The following is a 19,232-nucleotide window of genomic DNA, read 5'->3' as shown; positions in this document are numbered from 1 at the left end:
CAGAGTCAATAGCTAAAGACCTCCAAACTTCACGTGCCCTTCAGATTAGCGCAACAACAGTTGCGTGACTGCATTGTGCCAAATGTAAAGTTTTTGGTGGAGGGGGTTGTTTGTCAGGGGTTGTGCTTAACCCCCTAAGTTCCACTGAAGGAAACTCTTAAGGCGTCAGCATACCAAGACATTTTAGACAATTTCATGTTCCCAACTTTGTGAGAACAGTTTGGGGATGGCCCCTTCCTGTTCCAACATGAGTGCAACAGTGCACAAAGCAAAGTCCATAAAGACATGGATGAGCGAGTTTGGCAATTTTGACAATTCCCTTATGGTGACTGAATCAAATGCCTGTTCTACAAGATTGGAGCATATTGTCACAGCAGGATGTCAAGGGTTTTGAATCACCCCTTTGGTCAGTGTGTCCCTTATGGGATTGGCCAGATACATGATTTTAGAAAGGAACTGGGAGGACTAATTAGACATGTAGAAGTGCGCACAGGAGACCAGATGGGTTTGAATTTTTGACATGATCAACAGATATTTTCTTTTTCTGCACTTATCGAATAGATATACAACTGAAAGTGATTGATTGGAAAAGACCAAAAGGAAGGAAATATATTCATTATTAGGGTTTACAGATGTCAATTTCAATTAATGCAAGCAGGCAAACATGAATAAGGGGATTGACTTGTCTGCTTTCCCTCCTGTCTTTTTTTTTTTTGTTTGTAAAAAAGCAGAAAAAAAACATTAAGTAAAACTACACTGCATCTGAGCACCACAACCCAAAAATGCGATTTACTTAATGTTTAAAATTCAACGGAAACTCATCCATCCATGTCTCCATGTTTTATTTTTGCTGACATGAAAAACACCCCCTAGCATTTCTGGCCATCTATCTGGAGTAAGGGAGGATGATTCATGGAGCATTTACTTCCTGGAATCCATTTGCCTTTTGCTCAAGCATGTGGCAGGAGGGTGTGCTTAACTGAGAGATTCCTTCTGAAGACTTCTGGGATGTATGACATCATTTGCCTAGGCATGGAAACCAGGAAGTAACTGAATAAAAAAAAAAAAAAAAAAAAAAGTTTAAAAACATGTACATATGCTATTCTTTCCTATTTAAATTTACAAATGGTAACAGCCCAAGAATTAAAAATAGTCAATGTTGACAGAGAGAGTGAAGTTCCACTTTAAGAGGAAAAACAAATAAAATAAAAAAAACATTGAAATAAACATGGACCCAAACCAGATTTCCTTTTTTTGTTTTGGAATGGTTAAATCCTCTCATGCTTTACTTTTTTTTTTTTTGGTGCCCTGTTGGGGAGACTTCCCTCTAATGAGATGCTATGGGATAGATTTTTTTCCTTGGTCCCTGTTCCAGTAATACCCATAGCAATTTTTTGTACATCAATTAATTGTCACCAGAACAAAATGGGATGAATTTCCCAAGTGGTGACACAATAAAAATGTGTTTTAATCCTTCCCTACTCTATAAAAAAAAGGTATAAAGAAGAACAGCTGCTATTTTACCAAGTATTAGTTACCATTCTTATGTAACAAATTGTCCGGTATTACAAAAATATTGTACTCTTCTCAATTAAAGTGATTGTACAGGCTGAAGTTTTTTTCTTTTTACCTTAATGCATTCTCTGCATTAAAAGGTAAAAAAACTATTGTCAGCTCCCCCACCCCACCCCAAATACTTAACTGAGCCCGATTTTGATCCAGAACTGTGCCCAAGAACAGCTGCTCTTTCCCTCCTCACCCCATTGGCTCCTGTTGCTGTCAATCAAATCCAGTGACAAGGTCGAGCTGCACTGTGTGTCAATGGCAGGTTTGCTCGAGATCGAGCACACATGTCTTCCTATAGTGGCACATGAAGAGGAGCCCAGAGCGCCGGTGGGGGATCCCAGAAGAGGAGGATTGGGACTGTTCTGTGCAAAACCAGTCAATTGTGTCAGTGGCAGATAAGCTCTATCAGGTGTTTGGCTGATTTGCTGCAGACAACCCATTGTAATTATTTTGCTAAAACATTGAGCTTCATGCATAAAACAGTTTTTGCTGCCTATAGATATCCATCCATCTTTACACTGGGACAAAAAAAAACAAAAACATCTGATTGTAACAAACAACCATGACTTTTCTCAGACGAACACGAAGCTTGGTTTTAAATACAAAATCTTTATTCTGACTGTTTTCTTCTCCATAATATTAGATCATGTAGAACATGATGAAAGTATTTTCTAAGATAAACCTTTCAAATAAAGTAATAATATAATCAAACCTCAAGTACACAGAGAATATGAATATATATCCGAATGAGTGTACATCAATACTTGTGCAAAACAATACTTCTCTTCAAGTTCCTCTAGCTGACTGTACATGTTTTCCTATGTCCAATAATTCAAGAGACAGAAATACATTTAATATTCATCAAGAAAGAGAGGTTAGGAAATTCTGTAAATCCCCCTTTTTACTTGGTTCCTTTTCATCTTGGCTAAGAAGCATTTTTAATCTGGAAAACTGAAATTTTCCCTTCTTTGCAGACTTCGCTATTGTGGCAGGTGAAGAATGAGCAGAAACACATGACCTACAAAAGACAATGCAGATATAACAAGTGTCTTTGACGATGCACAGTATAAACAAATGTACACAACATGTATTATTATTATTATACAGTATTTATATAGCACCAAAGGGTATGCTCAGCGTTGCACAATAGCAAGGGGGACATAACATGAGACAAGACAGTAACAATACAATACACGAGGGGTTCGAGGGCCCTGCTCTTTCAAGCTTACAATCTAGGAGGGAGGGGAAGGTGGCACAGGAGGAGATGGCTGTGGGGGATGGAGTGGTGGGTGGAGTGGAGGAGGTTAGTTGTTAGGTGAGGTTGGGGTAGGCTTCCCTGAAGAGGAGGGTTTTCAGGGTGCGCCTGAAGGTGAGGAGGGTAGGTGACAGTCTGAGGGATTGGGGTAGGGAGTTCCAGAGGATGGGGGAAGTCCTGGAGAAGTCCTGCAATTGGGTGTGGGAGGAGGAGACCAGGGAGCTAGAGAGTAGGAGGCCCTGTGAGGAGCGGAGGGCACGGTTAGGGTAGTATCTGGGTATCAGGTCAGTTATGTAGTTCGGGGCAGCATTGTGAATGGCCTTGTAGGTCAGGGTTAGCAGCTTGAACTTGATGCGCTGGGCAATCGGGAGCCAGTGAAGGGATTGGCAGAGGGGGGAGGCGGATGTGGAGCGGTTGGTGAGGTGGATGAGTCTAGCTGCTGAGTTTAGGATCGACTGGAGTGGGGATAGCGTTCGTTTGGGTAGGCCAGTGAGAAGGGAGTTGCAGTAGTCCATGCGTGAGATGATGAGGGAGTGTACGAGTTGTTTGGTGGTGTCTGGGGTGAGGAATGTGAATATCTTGGAGATGTTGCGGAGGTGGAGCCTGCAAGATCTAGATAGCAGTTGGATGTGGGGTAGGAAGGAGAGGTGGGAGTCCAGGGTGACACCCAGGACTTTGGCGTGTGGGGTGGGAGAGATGGTGGCGTTGTTAGTGGTGATGGAGAGGATGCGGGGGGGCATGGGGTGGGGGGGAAGACCAGGAGCTTGGTTTTGGATAGGTTAGGTTTGAGGAAATGGAGCGACATCCAGTCTGATATGTCGTTTAGGAGGTGGGCGATGCGGGCAGAGAGTGAGGGGGTAGGGTGGAGAGGTAAATTTGGGGGTCGTCGGCATAGAGGTGATAGTTGAAGCCGTGGGAGTGAATAAGTTTGCCAAGGGAGGAGGTATAGATGGAGAAGAGGAGGGGCCCGAGGACAGAGCCTTGGGGGACCCCGACAGAGAGGGGGAGGGAGGGGGAGGTGGCAGTGTTGTAGGTGACGCTGAAGGAGCGTTGGGAAAGGTAGGAGGCGATGTAAATCACAACATCATGTAAATCAGAAGTAGTAAATCCATGGAATAAAAACATTTGTTTTTTTTTTTAACCACTTCAAGTCCGGAACACTATTACCCCCTTCCTGTCCAGCCCAATTTTCAGCTTTCAGTGCTATCACACTTTGAATGACAATTGCACGGTCATGTACCCATATGAATTTTTTTAGCATTTTTTGAGACTGATAAAGCTTTATTTTGGTGGTATTTATTCACCACTGGGATTTTTATTTTTTTTGCTATGTAAATGAAAAAAAGTCCAAAAATTTTGAAAAATGTTTTTTTGCAAATAGATAAAATTTCATCATAAATCTTGGCCAAAATTTATTCCTTTATCTTTTTAGTAAAAAAAAACAAAAACAAATTTGTTTCTAACCAAAAATTATAATTTTAAACCTTTTTTTTTTTTACATTTTTATATTATGTTTCTTCTTTTTTTTAACATACTGTCACCCTAGCAGTACAGCGTCACTATGGTGACACTGTACTCTACTTGTGGGGGGGGTGATGAAGATTTTTTTTTTTTTTTTTTTTACACTGATTGCTTTTACACCCGTAAAGGCTGTAAAAGCAATAATTTCTCCTTCTCTCTGGCTGCATTCTTGCAGCCATTGAGAACTACTGTGAGCTGTGATTGGTCACAGCTTGTCACATGGTACAAGGCTGTTGTGAATAGCCTTGTACCATGTGACCTCTGATCATTCAGATTTCACATGTAGTAAGCAATGATGTCATAAGTGACATCTGCTTATCTTGCTTACTACTCTGCATGTGATCACTGATTGGCCAATCAGTGATCACATGATCGGGACATCGCACAGAGGTCCTGTACAATGATCGGTGTTCCACTGTGTCCGGAGGACCCAGCGGGCACCGGATCGCGGTGCTGCATGCTCCCAGGGAGCGCGCACAAGCAGGAGGCAGTTTATAAACGGCCACCTGACCCTGCACTGCCAACGTCCAGCCGTTTATATACAATGGCCAGACGGGAGGTGGTTAAACCACACACGTGATTTGCAGTTCCGGATAGGGGGCATGCGCCGCCATTGGCAGCTATGGATGTCAATCACCGTGTCCCGAATAGAGATTCTCAACCGGCACCCGGCGATTGCTGAGTAACACTGACAGGGCAGAGGTCTGTGAGTAAACACAGGTTTCTCTCCTACCAGCAAGAACATGCTGCTGGGTATTTCTCTGCACAGCAGAGAAATGCCCAGCATGTTTCCCTAGTAAAACACACACAGCACATCATGTAAAACAGCACACAGTTAACCCTTTGATCGCCCCAGATGTTAACCCCTTCCTGCCCAGTGTCATTAGTACAGTGTCAGTGCTTTTTATTACCACTGATCACTGTATTAGTGTCATTGGAATGTCATTGGCAATATGCCCACCGCAGTCCCACAATATGTCAATGATCGCCGCCATTACTAGTATAAAAATAATAAAAAATTCCAGTATATATACACCATTTGTAGACGCTATAACTTTCACGTAAGCCAATTAATTTACATGTAGCAGAATACATTTTGGCCTAAAATTTATGAAGAAATTAGATTTTTAAAAATTTTTTACTGAATATGTTTTATAGTAAATAGTCAAAAATACTGTTTTTTTTTTTTCAAAATGCTCAGTCTTTTTTTTGTTTATAGCACAATAAATAAAAAACAAAGAGGCAATCAAATACCACCAAAAGAAAGCTATATTTGTAGGAAAAAAGGACAAATTTAATTTGGGTGCAGCATTGCATGACTGCGCAATTGTCAGTTAAAGTAACGCAGCGCTGTATCGGAAAAAATGGGCTGGTCAGGAAGAGGGTAAATCCTCTGGAGGGCAAGTGGTTAAATAAGAGTGCATGGTTCTCGGTGAGACAGCCATCTCTGATTTGTGAGAAAGCTTCATTATCATTACTTTAAAAATACCATATTTTTTCAAACAATGGAGGAGGTAAGGCAATTTTGTAAAAGTGCTGACAGGCGGGCACTTTCTCTAGAACTTTAACTATACACACAGGCATAACTCAGGTGCATAGAAGTTACGTGTTCTGAGCCAAGCGAGAGGTTGAGAATACGCTGTGCATAGTTACGCATTATGGCAAAAACCTCCCAGGGGCCCAACATTTTGAATTTGGTCTGGCAGCTTGTACTTCCACTTTTGGTAACACACATTTTCCTTGTAGCAGTAAAACCATCATTAAGTTCACACAAGTACAAGAACATACGGTATCTGCCAATCCATTATCAAGTAAAATTGGCTGACTACATTAACATGCTGGCCTATCTGATATAAAAATTCTCGTTTTCTAGAATATATACACTGCATCCAAACTATACACTGGCAGTGTTTACATCCTCAAAAGATTTCTAACATGCTGCTCACGTCAACAGGTCTATACCACAAACTATAAAGAAAGCACAGAGGTGGCTGACAACACAACGCATGATTATACTATACCTGGGGGTTAGTACTGGGCTTTTGCTTTTTGAGCTGAGCTTCTCTTCGCTGTAAGAGAGGTTCACCTTCTTATTCGATCCAGGTGTCCTCAGGTCAGGAGACCCCAAATTCCTCTTTGTTTTAGGTGTACCTGGACCATTAGCAAGACCACTTCTGCTTTCACCAGGATATTTGGAAACCAATTTACATGTGTTGCAAGTGACCACCTGGAAAAAAGGAATAAATTTAGATTTCCACAAAAGCAATCATAGCTATCAGCAAGTATAACAAAATAACAGGAAATAAATAAATATATACATAATAAAATAAAAACAGGCACACAGTGTATTACAGGAATTAAATGAACTATTACACAGTTAAAAGTGGTAACCAGAGAGTTGAACAAAATGTTACAAAGTTTAAAAAAAAAACAAAAAAAAACACACACGAGCTATGTAAAAAAAAAAAAAAAACCCACAAAACTATTTTATAGAAATTGTCACACTGTCATTTTTCTGTTTGCATTAACTAGTGCACACATGCTGCATCAAATATTTAAGTTCAAAAGGAAGAAAGAATAAAAAGCTCATTACTGAAGTAAAAGCTGCCATCCTGTATAGAAAGGAGACCAGGGAGAACTAGGTTCAGCTGGCAAAATCAAATGGTACTCAGACACAGAGATCAGCACATTTATACAGCACTAGTGATGCAAATCAAACGTCAATAGTAACTGAGGGAATGCCTGTTGTGTGATAGTTCCTCTAAAATCATTACTGCTACCACCCTAAGCTGTAAAATCAAATATGTTGATATATTTATGCCCCTGCAAAGTGAAGAAGTATTTGGCAGGAACAGTAACAAGTTAGTGACCTTGTAAAGGGAATGGCAAGGCAAAAAAACTAAAAAGAAAAAAAAAAAATATGTATATCTCTGTAGTACGTGCACATTTCATCATGTTTAATCTCTTTAACCACTTGCTGTCCAGCCGCTGTATATTAACGGCCAGACAGTGGCAGTCCAGGGGCGGGTTGCCGTTCATAAACGGTGCCCGCCATTTTGGACTGTGCCGCGCTCCCTGGGAGCGGTCAGCGCTGCGATCCGGTGCCCGCTGTGTCCTCTGGACAAAGTGGAACACCAATCGTTGTACGGGACCTCTGTACGAGGTCCCGATCATGTGATCACTGTTTGGCCAATCAGTGATCACATGCAGAGTAGTAAGCAAGATGTCACTTCCCAACATCATTGCTTACTACGTGTGAAATCTGTGAATGATCACAGAGGTCACATGGTACAAGGCTATTCACAACAGCCTTGTACCATGTGACAAGCTGTGACCAATCACAGCTCTTACAGTATTTCTCAATGGTTGCAAGAATGCAGCCAGAGAGAAGGAGAAAGGATTGCTTTTACAGCCTTTATGGGTGTAAAAGCAATCAGTGTAAAAAAAAAAATCACCCCCCACAAATAGTTTAGTCACCATGGTGACACTGTACTGCTAGGATGACAGTATGTAAAAAACAAATAAGAAAAATAAAAATGTAAAATCTTTTTTACAATTATAATTTTTGGTTATAAACTAATTTGGGTTATTTTTTTTACTAAAAAGATAACTGAATACATTTTGGCCAAGATTGATGAAATATTTATTTGCAAAATTTTATAGGAAAAACACTTTTTTTAAAAGTTTTTGGACATTCATTTATATAGCAAAAAAAAAAAAATCCCAGTGGTGAACAAATACCACCAGAATATTGCTTTATCTATCTCAAAACAAATACTAAAAAATTCATATGGGTACAGTGTTGCATGACCGCGCAATTGTCATTCAAAGTGTGATAGCGCTGGAAGCTGAAAATTGGCCTGGGCAGGAAGGGGGTTAAAGTGTTCGGACTTGAAGTGGTTAAAGACACTGCACATACAGAAAAATTCTTGTTGATCTTGATAGAAATACATTTGGCTCTTAGTTTTCTGTTGTGGGCTGACACAAAAGTGCCTTTTCTAAGCCTTGTCTTTTGTCAAACTACAAAAAGCCTTCTACTCTCCATATCTTTACAACATAGGAAAGTAATTGTTCTGTAGTTCAGGATAAAAAGTAGGAGCATTGAACACGGTTTAAGGAACTCCAGCACTTTTAAAAATGTGCTGGCTTATAAAGGGTTAATTCCAATCAGGTGTATGCCACCTCATGGACATCTCCCTTTTTTATTTACCATTTACATTTTTACGGAGCACCTGAGTATAGCTATCACTATACTTAAGGTGCTCTGACACTGGAGACATTTGTAGTCACTCTGCCCACCCCTCCTCTCCTCTTTCCCAGTCAAAAAGAGATTTTTTTTTTGCACTTATCTTCTAGATATAACCGAATGCTTTCAATGTTTTTATTAATAGACCAAACAGTAGCAAGTTAGATGTTTAACCACTCGCCTACAGGGCGCTTATACCCCCTTCCTGCCCAGGCCAATTTCCAGGTTTCAGCGCTGTTGCACTTTGAATGACAATTGCACGGTCATGCAACACTGTACCCATATGACATTTTTATAATTTTTTTGTGACAGAGCTTTATTTTGCTGGTATTTAATCACCTCTGGGTTTTTATTTTTTCTTAAACCAAAAACCACTGAAAATTTTGAAAAAGAAAATTTTTTTTCTTAGTTTTTGTTATAAAATTTTGTAAATAAGTGATTCCCTGATGTGCGCTAATGAGGCTGTAGTGATGGGCACTGATAGGCGGCACTAATGGTTACTGATAGGTGGCACTGAAAGGCAGCACTCATATGGCACTGATGCACACTGATAGGTGGCACTGACTGGCATTGATAGGTGGCACTGATGGGTGACACAAAGGCAGCTCAGATGGGCACCGATATGTGGCATTGATGTGCACTGGTAGGCACTGAAATGTGGCACTGATGGACACTGACAGGTGGCACTGCTGGGGCTACACAGACCATGACCTGATGATCAGTGTAGATGTCACCTCTGAGGAATGCCGATTATCGGCTCTCTTCTCCTCTCGAGCTATCAGCGTGACAGCTCGTGGGGAGAGAAATGCCGATAACCGGCATTTCTCTATTTACATGCGATCAGCTGTGATTGGACACAGCTGATCATATGACTGAGCCGACATCTTGGGCTCTTTTCATTGATCGGTAATCTGCTGTGTCTGAAGGCACAGTGCACCGCAGATCGCCGTGCTGCACGCTCCCGGAGCCGCACATACGCAGTTAGAATGGGAGGATGTCGTATGACGTCCTCCCAGAACGAGAGAACCACCTTGCGCCCGTCATTGTACTATATGGCGGGCGGGAGGCAGTTAATGTCAGATATATATATATATATATATACTTAACGTTATGACTGCCAAGGAAATACATGGAACTTAAAAAAGTGTTAAAGCAAGCTTATGATGGCTTATCAGCTTGCTGTAGCTCTTGCAGCTTTCCTATTTTAGCAGAAGTGATCTGGGCCACTGGCCACCCAATCACTTCTACTGACTGGTACAGTAGTGGTCTCCCCTCCAATAGGATCTCTGAGCTTACCTTTTCTGCTCTATAAGCCTGTGACATATGATGGGGCTTTGGAATGGAAGCCACCAATCTCCCTTGCATGGATCAAAACCTGAAGCACTCAGCTCTGGGCACTTCTAATTTCAGCATTTAAGTGCCCTAATAGCACCAACCAAAAAAATAAAAAGCATGAATCGCCAAAATCGTAAACTCACAAATAGGAAAATAAATAAATCTGTCTGACCTATTATAGCAACAGGCTACTTCCTGGATCAGCAATCTACAGTTCTTACTTATCAGTATGAATAGACGGTTCTATTTTGTGCTTCGAGTGGACTTTACTTCCACTTTAGCTGGATAGAAGCTGATGGTTTCTATAAACAGCTGCTTCAAATAATTTGGTCTGCTCCAGTGTTGATAAATTCTCCCCATTGAGTTTCCCCAACTTTAAGTCATGTACAGAAATAAATGTATATCTACTCTTGTAATCAATTTTCATTACAAATGTCAGCAGATTACAATCTCTAGTGCCCAGACATCATTTATTGATCTTCCCATGTGCAAATACATAAAAGGCCATCACAAACCAGAACATACTGTGATGTAATTGAACCTAATGCCCTTAGCCAGTGTAGTTTTGATTGCGCAACTATGGGAAGGTCAGCAGTTGACAGACAATATTGACAATATTATAGATAAGCAAGCACTGTATTACCCATTAGCATGAATAGTGATGTTATGAAAGCAAAACCGACCCTTACCTCTAGGCATGAATGCCCTTCAAATGTGCAGATCTTAGTCAGATGTACAGGAAGCGCCTATTGCCAAGCTGTCAGTTTAATATGAATTGATCTGATAAAAAGCCACTATTGTGATAACCTCCCATCTCATTGTTCACACAAAAAACACCTACTAAATAAAACAAATTGTAAAGCACAAACTGTAAACAGAAAGTTCATGATGTACAAATACCATTCAAACACATCTGAGCAGCAGTGTCGTTCTGAGAGAAAAACTGGCCATACATGGCACAAATTCCTGCTAATCAGTCAGAATTTAAATCATGGCTGTCCTTGTAGGCACCATTCAGATCTACAAACACAAGAAGAGAGGAGGAGGAGAGCTGTGCGCAAAATAATGGTCCAAACAAGTGACTACCCAATCATATACAGCTACTATTTGAGTGTTTAGTCTGAATATAATAGAGGGCAGGAGAGGAAAATCGAGAGACTGAACAAGGGAAATCTAAGCCTGTATGGCCAACATATCAACTGTGGGAAAACAGTGGGATACAATGGTGGTGCCTCGCCGCCTTTGTCCTGCTGTGTTCTCACTATGTGGTTATATAGTTGGATGCTAGCAGCCATTCCTGTTTTTGGGGTATAGGTCTATGCGGTTTTCCTTTTGGGGTATAGGGGCAGCGCAGGTTTTCTGTGTTCAGTATCCTCTTCACTACCATCATGTTACACATCCTTTTACCAGGCCTGTCTCTTAGTGCAGTGATAGTTTGTATAATTAGTTTGGTACAGAGAACGATTTTTGTGTCAGTATTTAATAACTGCCAGGGTTTTTCTTACTAGAAGAGGAAGAAAAAAAAAAAAGAAAAAAGTTCCCCATATTTTTTGTTATAGATCATATTAAAAGAAATAATCCTTCACAAAGTTAGACGGAAATGTGTGCGAATACAAATTATGTTGTTCTGACTGCCGATCACATTTCTTGAGGCCTTAAAAAAATGCCAGTACAAACACCCCTGTTTTTGGAAAACAGACATCCCAAGGTATTTGCTGAGAAGCATAGTGAGTCTTTAGAAGATTTCATTTTTTGCCAAGTTGTCCTTTTAATAGCATACTTTCCCCACACATCATGGACATCTGTAAAACTGCATTCTAAAACACAGTGGGGGAGATTTACTAAAATTGGAGCACTCAGTCTGATGAGGCTGTGCATGGTAGCCAATCAGTTTCTAATTTGAGCTTGTTCAATTATGCTTGGACAATAAAACCTGGAAGCCGACTGGTTTTTATGCAGTTACATCAGATTTTGCATTCTCAGGTTTCAGTAAATCCCCCCAGTCTGTTATTTCAGCTTAGTATGGGGATACCCTGTGTGAGACTTTTTTCTGCCTAGCTGCATACAGGGGGCTCAAATCCAAATCCAAGGAGCACAAATTACACATCTGATATCCTTACTATCATATTTACAGAGGACCTAAAGGGCAAGAACTGTAGCAACACCCAGAAAATGACCACGTTTGCAAAGCAGACACCCCAAGGTGAAAATATAAAAGCTGGCTGTGATCAACAAACTGGCAACCCTTGTGCTGGCTGCAATCAACAAACTGGCAACCCTTGTGCTGGCTGCAATCAACAAACTGGCAACCCTTGTGCTGGCTGCAATCAACAAACTGGCAACCCTTGTGCTGGCTGCAATCAACAAACTGGTAACCCTTGTGCTGGCTGCAATCAACAAACTGGTAACCCTTGTGCTGGCTGCAATCAACAAACTGGTAACCCTTGTGCTGGCTGCAATCAACAAACTGGTAACCCTTGTGCTGGCTGCAATCAACAAACTGGCAACCCTTGTGCTGGCTGCAATCAACAAACTGGTAACCCTTGTGCTGGCTGCGGTCAACAAACTGGTAACCCTTGTGCTGGCTGCGGTCAACAAACTGGTAACCCTTGTGCTGGCTGCGGTCAACAAACTGGTAACCCTTGTGCTGGCTGCGGTCAACAAACTGGCAACCCTTGTGCTGGCTGCGGTCAACAAACTGGCAACCCTTGTGCTGGCTGCAATCAACAAACTGGTAACCCTTGTGCTGGCTGCAATCAACAAACTGGTAACCCTTGTGCTGGCTGCAATCAACAAACTGGTAACCCTTGTGCTGGCTGCGATCAACAAACTGGCAACCCTTGTGCTGACTGCGATCAACAATCTGGCAACCCTTGTGCTGGCTGCGATCAACAATCTGGCAACCCTTGTGCTGGCTGCGATCAACAAACTGGCAACCCTTGTGCTGGCTGCGATCAACAAACTGGCAACCCTTGTGCTGGCTGCGATCAACAAACTGGCAACCCTTGTGCTGGCTGCGATCAACAAACTGGCAACCCTTGTGCTGGCTGTGATTAGGAACTGGAAATCCTGGCACTGGCTACAATCAAGCACTGGCTGGAATCATCAACACTGAAAACACTGGCACTGGTTGATGTCAGTAAATTGGAAACCCTAGCTGTAATCAGGATCTGGCAAGGGGCACCAATTTGTACACTGTATCACTGGCTGCAACTGGTACCTTAGCTCTTCCCTTTCTCCCACAATGGGTTTACACTAGTGATTGGTCACAGCAATCACAAGGTACAAAAAAAAGCACCCACTCAGAATAGGAACAGACTGCCTAGCTGTTAAGCTATAATGACCAGTCTTGTAGTGGTTAAAATATACATATTTAAAATTTAGCAAAATTATGGACAATAAGACATCTTAACATATAAGAAATCATGTACCACAAATGAAAAGCCTAGTACAAAGAGATCTCAAATGAATGACTTCATCATTGGTGATACTTTATATGGGTCTATATAAAGAAGATTTCATTTCACTGAGATGGAGAAACCTTTTCAGTGTTAAAAAATATTATAATTATTTGGCCTTGCTGGCAAAGTAAAATATGTTATGGTCTCCAAATCCAAGATAAACCTAAGTTTGGAAAAATTACACACTTCTTTACGTAAATGAGTAGGTGTGATATACAAGTACCTGAAATAACTCCTAGAACACCATCAATTTACACAGCACTCTTTACATATATATTATACATTCACATCAGTCCCTAACCCTCAAGTGGCGTACAGTCTAAGGTCCTTAACTCACATTCATACAGACACATATTAGGGCCAATTTAGACAGGAGCCAATTAACTTACCAGCATGTTTTTGGAGTGTGGAAAGAAACCCGAGTACCTGGAGGAAACCCACGCAGATACAGGAGAACATGCAAACTCCAGACAGGTGGTGCCGTGGTTGGGATTCGAACCAGTAACCCTAGTACTGCCAGGCAGAAGTGCTAACCATTTAGCCACTCTGCTGCCCAGTTCAGCTTGGAAGCAAAAAACAGGTATTTCTTCCCAGTAAGCACAGAGAAGTGAATCATACATGGCACTCCAATACCTCAGGGAAAGTGCCAAGGGCAGTTTCCTGGTGATCAAAAGATAAATAGTTAACCTCTGGGTGCCTTCACTGACATTCTGCTGCCACTTCACATTATATCATCAGATCCGTACAGGTACACACTTAAAGAGACCTTGTGACCATACCATTCATACATCAACAATCTTCCTTAAAATTTATGCGTAATTTATACATTTTTCTTAAGTTATAAAAGCCTCCCAGTCACATGTCTAAATCTGGAAGCCCCAGTCTTAAAATGCCCTTAAAGGGCCAACTCCCAGTGGCAGAAAGGGATTACTTGCCAAACAAAGAAAGGTAAAAACTATTAAACATATTTGATAAACTGTTTGGACATTACAAATAAATTTGTATCTACATAATACAATTGTAGCGTTGCTAAAAGCTCTTTGGTTGAGACTACAGGTGACATTTTCAGCACACATTATGCCAGCACTAGGCATTGCTCCATCAGGAAGCCCACCCTCAGAAATGCCATGCAGCCATTGCTTTAGATTGTAAAGTGGAAATATGATCCAGGGCATCATGGCTTTTCATTCCACTTTACTGCAGCAATTAGAAAAGCCTTAAGCTGATCCTTTTTGTGCAGTCACCTTTAAACGTTCTCATAGAAAGTGAGTAGGTGAAAACATGAAAGCAAAGTTTGTCAAGTATGGTGGCTGCCATTGAGAGCCGCCTTCTGAAAATGCCAGTTGCCTGGTGGCATCAGACTTCAATACTTGGAGTCACCTATAACATGCATGCTGGAAAGCGTGTCAGAATTGCATCTGTCCATACTTGTTTCAGGTAAGTTACTCAAAGCATTAAAAGCCAATGCATCAGCATGCCAGACAAGTAGAAATTTTGATTTCCCTTGGGCACTTTTAGCCTTTTGTAACATCTGTAAACAAGGACAGTAAAAAGTCATGATCAAGATTGCAAAAGTATGAAGTATGATCTGGGGCAATATACTTTACAAAATGGATTGTAGCTATGCTGGGTTGCAGGGATATCTGGTCCTAAATACAAGCATGAAGTCTCCTGTGGAACTTCTATTGGCAGAAGCTGTTGGCTGTCTGTCATCTTCATACTCTGAGTGCCATATTTTTTCTTTGAACTTTGTATTGAAAAATACTAGGGATGCACAGATACCAAATATTTTCAGTACTCGTGAACATTTTTCCAAAACCTGAAACTGATACTCTGCGTTGCGACTTACGTCAATACAAAATGTATAGACGCAAATTGCACTGCAAGAGCAGCATGCGATTTGAACAGGAATGCTATTCTTGTCCGAGTCACATACGGTTTCCCTACTACCCCTGTGTGAACCCAGGCTTGTCATAGCCTCAGTTCACACAGGAGTGGTGTGGGAAACATCCCTGTACTGATACCATGCTATCACAGATGGAAAAGCTGGGGACGTTAAACCCCGTGGCTTTTTCTCCTCTCCTTGCACTGATGATCGTACGGGCTAGAGGCTTCTGATTGGTCAGTACTGTTATGGTGCAGACCAATCAGAAGCCAGCTAGCCCGTACTGTCATCCCTGCAAGGAGAGGAGAGAAAGCTGCAGGGATTGCAAATTCCCAGCTTTTCCTTCTATGACAGCGTGGGTTTGGTGCAGGGAGGTTTCCCACATCACTCCTGTGTGAACTCAGGCTACGACTGCTCCTGGGTTCACACAGGAGCAGTGGGGAAACTGCATGCGACTTGGACAAAAATCGCATTCTTGTTCAAATCGCACGCTATTCTTCATGGAGCAATTTGCGTTCATACATTTTGCATAGACGCAAATTTCACCGCAAAGTATTGGTACTCGGTACTGGCGAGTACTTGATCGAAAGTATCGGTACTCATACTCGCCAAACAAAAAAGGGTATCGCTGCAAAGCCTGTGGACAGGTAGTGGCTGCAAAAAGGCTGCAGGTGACCAGCTGTACTGAGATACCACGAAGGGCAAAATAAGTGAACGTAGCATTTTATTTTTTTTAAAATAGGTCAATATTTATGATACACAGCGTTTTTGCAAACTGTCATTTGGGTTGGCGTTTACATCCACTTAAATTGGTTGGTTGAAAAATACTAGACTTTAATGCATTTTTTTAAAGCTATAGATTATATTATTCACCATCTCACACAAAACAAAAACTGTCACAAACATACATAATAATATATGTACTCTAACAAAATATCTTACCAGGACGCTCCTCGAACATTTGTATTTTCTAAGGAGTTTTGTTTGCTTGAGGTTTAATCTGTGACATTTTGCTTCTTTCTTTAATAAGATTTCAATGCGGGGAGTTATCTTCATTTTTGGCCTCAGGCGAACTTTATGATTATCAGGTGTAAAAATCTGGAAGCAGAATGGGCATATTCCCTTTCTTTCACTTGTTACTTCTGCAAGAGAACATAAAGAGGTGATAATTCTAAATAGAAAACACTTTGTAAAAATAAATCTGAAAATATTCAGGATGAGGAAACTGATTTTTTTTTTTTTTTAACCATTTCAATACCGTGCAATTTTACACCTTCCTGCCCAGGCCATTTTTCAGGTTTCAGCGCTCTCACACTTTGAATGACAATTGCGCAGTCATACAACATTGTACCCAAACTAAAATTTTATCATTTTCTTCACACAACTAGAGCTTTCTTTTGGTGGTATTTAATCAATCGCTGGGGTTTTTATTTTTTGCTAAAATTAACAAAAACGTCCGTAAATTTTGAAAAAAAAAAAAACCCACGGTTTTCTTTGTTTCTGTTATAAAAGTTTACAAATAAATAATTGTTCTCCATAAATTTAGGCCGAGATGTATTCTGCTACATGTCTTTGGTGAAAATAACCCAAATTAGGATGTATTTTTTAGTTTGTAGGAAAGTTATAGAGTTCACAAACTATGGTATAGATCTGAATATTGATCAATCCTGAAGTACTGACAGCCAATCTAATTTCTTGAGGTCCAAGAATGTCAGAATAGTACAGATATCCCCCAAATTACCACTTTTTGCAGAGTATACAGTCCGACGTACTTCATAAGAGGAATGGCTAGTTTTTTGAAGTCGTAAATTTTTTTGTCATTTTTCGGAAAATGAAAAAAATAAAAATTCACTTTTTTTTTTTTTTTTTTTTTTTTTTTTTTACACAATTTGCTTATAGCAATGGGACTTCCTGCTGATTCTTGGTTGCAATATACTGTTCAACATATTGCGCTTTAATTATGCGCATCTGGTGAGTGCGCATTTTTATTTTCCCACACAGATTTAGCCACACGGAATAATTTGACACCATCTGTGCAACAGGACCCATTTGCAACACTGTATGCTGACCCGAATGTGTCACGCCTTCACCACTTTATGAACACTCTTTGCTTTTAAGACTTTCAGAGTTGCACTTATTCTCTTTTTATTGCGCTAATCATAGCGCTTCATTCACTTATACTTTATATCACGAATAATGATCTATTATAATTTATTAATAAATTATATCACCAATAATCTATTTATTATAATTTCTTATGATCTATTATTTTTATTATTGTGTCATTTTTCAGCGCTGCACTGTTTTCTATTTTGTATTTTATTCCTAACTGGTAAGAGGGCTAGGGGCAGAGCTATAACCCTTGCATATGCTGCCCAGGAGTTCACCAGGAAAGGTAAAGAAGGGTAAGAATCTTACCATTTCTCTTTTATTTAGCATTAGAACCCTGGTACTCCCAGAGCTGGCATTGAATACAAATAGAAAAAAAGTGTTGCGCAAAACCAGTGTGTTAGTTTGTATTTTTACCAGTTTGTGTACGTTGTGCTTTTCTCCAAATCTTGTGCAATCAGTATATCTTATATGCACAAGATTTGGAGAAAAGAATATATGTAGAGATTTAGTTCTGTAGACAATTGTGTTATTCATTGTTGGAGTTTTGTATGGAATGTGTCAGATTTGGCTTTTTATTTCTCCACTTTTTGTGTCATACCAATACAAACAAAAGAGATAAAACATGAGAATGCCTTAACATTTGTAATTGCAACAATTTTTCTGGGTGAAGTGGTGCATTATCTGACAAAAATGCAGGGGTGTCAATATTTTTGGCCATGACTGTGTTGTATAATGTATATATTTCATAGGTCTTTGATATGACTTTCCACATTTACATGCAAAGGTAACAGTGCCAGATGTTGGGACAAACTAGAACAATTTCAAAGCAGCTGTTGGTTTGAACTTCCTTTACAAGGGACATAATAAAAGTGGAACTTTGCTACTGGTATCCACACTGTGTAGAAATCTTGCCAAAATTTGGTTGTGGAACTAATAATTTCACTTCTCAAAACATACTCACTTTTTGGAGCAGGACAAAGAGACCTGGAAGAAAAAAAAAAGGAACAGCATGAATACAAAAGGCAAAAGTGTGGGAACAGCTGCATACAGTATAGCCTCATTCAAACTAGAAGTGGTAATCTGTGTTTTTCTAAAACAAGAACAATGCAGATCATCACTAGTGCCATAGAAAACACCTTGTCTAGCAGCACAGCAGTGTGTTGTAATATATTGTGCTGCTAAAAATAGTGAATTCAAAGGGGAATTGCAGTTAAAAAGTTAAAATTTGCCTTTGGTTAGTATGTATAATGATGAAAATGTTATTATACATACTATGCATTACTGTAACTGCTGATTGTCTAGGTCAGACTATTGTTTCTAATCAGACGTCCTTCTGGGCTTTACCGGGAACATTGTGCCTTTGCAGGTGAATGTGCCTGCTCACACGCCCTTCTTGCACTTCTCAGTGTAGAAAAACAGCACACCTCCAACCAGCCCTGCCTGGCTCAGTACCATCTATTATGTCATGTTTTCTTATGAATGTGGACGCACAAAGGCACAGTTTTATGTAAAAGTGCATGCATCTATAAATTGGAAATAGACTGCACCAATAGAAAAAGAATGTAAAGTGGGTAACCTTTTTATGGCACACAACTTATGTTCGTGCCCTCTGCCAGCGCTGATCAATCTATGCAATCAACTGCTGCGCCATCCCCCAACATCTCCTTTGCAGTGTAATTTGGGTCCCCCGTTGTCATTTTCGCCCATTGGGAAGCCTCATATGATGTAATTTCTGCAAACAAGTTATATCATTTTGACATTCCTAGCTTCTGGTAGAAGCTGGAAGTGTACACTACATGGTGCATGCACTGGTAAACACAAAAAAAAAAAAAAAAAGAAATCGCTAGCAGC

General features: G+C 40.4%; 1 protein-coding gene across 1 annotated transcript in view; it reads right to left on the bottom strand.

Moving 5' to 3' along the window:
* Nucleotides 1-2,155: 2,155 nt before the first annotated feature.
* RMP24 (ribonuclease MRP subunit p24) overlaps nt 2,156-19,232 on the bottom strand; it is a 33,415-nt gene continuing 16,338 nt past the window's right edge. The window contains exons 2-5 of the mRNA XM_089689035.1: nt 18,343-18,365; nt 16,212-16,411; nt 6,364-6,569; nt 2,156-2,584 (exon numbers count right to left, since the gene is read on the bottom strand). Coding sequence (XP_089545161.1) covers nt 2,428-2,584; nt 6,364-6,569; nt 16,212-16,411; nt 18,343-18,365 — 586 coding nt within the window. The 3' untranslated portion in view covers nt 2,156-2,427. The remainder of the gene's footprint in view (nt 2,585-6,363; nt 6,570-16,211; nt 16,412-18,342; nt 18,366-19,232) is intronic.

This window comes from Staurois parvus, unplaced genomic scaffold (genome assembly GCF_062004578.1).
Source record: "Staurois parvus isolate SC_StPar_1 unplaced genomic scaffold, SC_StPar_1.0 ptg000468l, whole genome shotgun sequence".
NCBI classification, from domain to species: domain Eukaryota; kingdom Metazoa; phylum Chordata; class Amphibia; order Anura; family Ranidae; genus Staurois; species Staurois parvus.
Note: the sequence above shows the minus strand (reverse complement) of the source record. Positions and strands in the feature narration are given on the sequence as shown.